Below are 2,313 nucleotides of genomic sequence, written 5' to 3'. Positions count from 1 at the left end.
CCCCCTCCTTCTCCTCTCTGTCTCTGAATCTGTCTCACATGTTTCAGCTCGCTGCTACCACCTGGCAAATATTTGCTCTTCCCATCCAGGAGGAGAGAGCTGTTATTAAAGCCCCTCTTGTACTCTTTGTGTACAGTGTGTACTTTACAGTATGTGGGAAGGACTTGGTGTGTTCAGACTTTACACAGTAACCCACGACTAAAGGTACATTTAAGGAGTCAGTCTGCTTTATTTAGTCAGCTTAAAACCTGGATGATAAAATGACTGCAGACATGTTTTGTTCTCCAAGACGTCAGACAAGGTTTTTTTAAAGTGAGGCTCAAGGCTACAAAAAAAACTTTTTAAGATATGACCTGTAGTTCAAACTGTTACCATGCTGTGTGTCTAGGATGCTCTCTAATAAAACACCTTCTTTCAAGAAATACAAACCCGAAGTTGTCGGTGGAAAGATCCAGCTTAGTCAGAGATTTCAGAATATGTCACATGGTGTATAAATATTGGTTTTGAATTAGACAATCTGTATACAAATTCTCCCCAGGCTTCTCACGGTGTGTTTCAATCTACAAACTGTCCTCGGTCACCAGTCTTCTTATTGACCTTTAACAGGAGCAAACATCAGAGTGCTGTTCCTTTTGTTTTCCCTCCCTGAAAATCTGCTGCCTCAGCTGTATTTTGTGCTGATAACATGGGAGGTTTGGGTTAACTGCTGCTATCAGCATACAGCAGCAACTCTTCGTGAATTTCCTTCTCCCCCCCGAGCAGCTTTTTTCTTATTCTCATTATTCTGTCACTCCCACAGCTCCTTCATGCCCTCAGTGTCGAACATGTGCTTTAAAAAGTGTCAAAGTTGTGTTTTTTACTTGAGTAGTTTATTTTTTAAAAAGCATGCATGAGGAGGCTAACCAGTGGTTTTTATTGCCTCTTCCTGCAGTTGTTTGTGGGTCTCTCCTTCCCCTACGAGGGTCCCGCCCCCCTGGAGGCCATCGCCAACGGCTGCGCTTTCCTGAACCCCAAATTCACGCCTGCGAAGAGCAGCAAGAACACAGACTTCTTCAAAGGCAAACCCACGCTGAGAGAGGTGACATTTGAAATCTGGTCAAAGTAAGAGTTTTTTTGAAAGGTGCGTTTGATTTCCTGACCCTCTACTCTTCTGTCTGCAGCTGACCTCCCAACATCCGTACGCTGAGGTGTACGTCGGTCAGCCCCACGTCTGGACGGTGGATATCGAAAACCCTGTCGAGGTGGAGAACGCCATCCGCTCCATCCTCAGCCAGAAGGTATTTTCTTAATCCAAGTTCTATCCAAAAAACCGTAGTGGCAGATACGTAATTGCACATGTCATTATTGCACATTATTATTTTCTTTATGGCTTAAACAATAACTTCTAAATCATTGTAGAAGCATTTTCTGCTGACTAATGAATGAATCAATGAATCAAGCTAATGGTTTCCGCTCTGATGCAAAGTCATAGTAGCACAAACAAGAATTGAAATGGCATTCAAATGATGACACTTTAGTCAAATCATATCACAAGTATTTGATGTTAGAGGTACTTGAACACAGTGTGCATAGCCAGATGTATGTTCTGATATTACTACTAACACATATACACATTCTGCACTGGAGCTAATGTTCTCTTTGTTAGTCTATCAAATGTCAGAAAGCAAAGAAAAAGAAACAATTTCCTCGTGACAAATGACAATAAGATCTCCACATCCTCCCAGTGTGAAAGCTGTAGCTAGGTACGACGGCTAATGCTTCATTTGTTGTTACAATATGACCTAAACTGGACATGAGTGAAGGTGCAGGGGCGGTAGAAGAGGTCCGTCTTCTCGTCCCGGCCCATGCATATTTATTTTCCGGGCGCAGGACCTCGTGTTGTGTTGTGCTCCGCAGAGCGAGTCGGGACAATGGCTTTGTTCAGCGAAACAAGCCTGCAGAGCCTCATAGACTTTGTGATCCGTGGCGAGCTGTGCAGCCTACCAGGCTCCAGCTTGGCTCTCACCCCCCCCCTCTTCTTCTCCTCCTCCTCCTCATCTTCCTCATCTTCCTCATCTTCCTCCCCAAACACAAAGACAGAAAGCAGCGAGTGACTTCAACAAAGATTCTGTTGTTGCTCGCCTCCGTTTGAAGTTTCAAATCAGTCGATTGATCTCACAGTAGAGAGGCTGATATTTCACCAGCTCACACACACAGTGAACCCGCTGTGTGTGTGTGTGTGTGTGTGTGTGTGTGTGTGTGTGTGTGTGTGTGTGGGAGAGAGAGGGAGAGAGAGAGAGAGAGAGAGAGAGAGAGAGTGTGTGTGTGTGTGTG

At 44.6% G+C, this 2,313-nt stretch overlaps 1 protein-coding gene across 1 annotated transcript; it reads left to right on the top strand.

Moving 5' to 3' along the window:
- The first annotated feature begins 874 nt into the window (after window positions 1–874).
- On the top strand, window positions 875–2,207 carry LOC104951811 (alpha-1,6-mannosylglycoprotein 6-beta-N-acetylglucosaminyltransferase A-like). Its single transcript, XM_010778544.1, has 2 exons — window positions 875–1,078; window positions 1,161–2,207. The coding sequence occupies exons 1-2, from the start codon at window positions 890–892 to the stop codon at window positions 1,287–1,289; spliced, it is 318 nt and encodes a 105-aa protein (XP_010776846.1). The 5' UTR covers window positions 875–889; the 3' UTR covers window positions 1,290–2,207.
- Window positions 2,208–2,313: the final 106 nt, after the last annotated feature.

The sequence above is a fragment of the Notothenia coriiceps genome, unplaced genomic scaffold, assembly GCF_000735185.1.
Source record: "Notothenia coriiceps isolate Sejong01 unplaced genomic scaffold, NC01 NC01_scaffold00019222, whole genome shotgun sequence".
In the NCBI taxonomy this organism is placed as follows: domain Eukaryota; kingdom Metazoa; phylum Chordata; class Actinopteri; order Perciformes; family Nototheniidae; genus Notothenia; species Notothenia coriiceps.
This window is presented reverse-complemented; position numbering and strand designations above follow the sequence as displayed.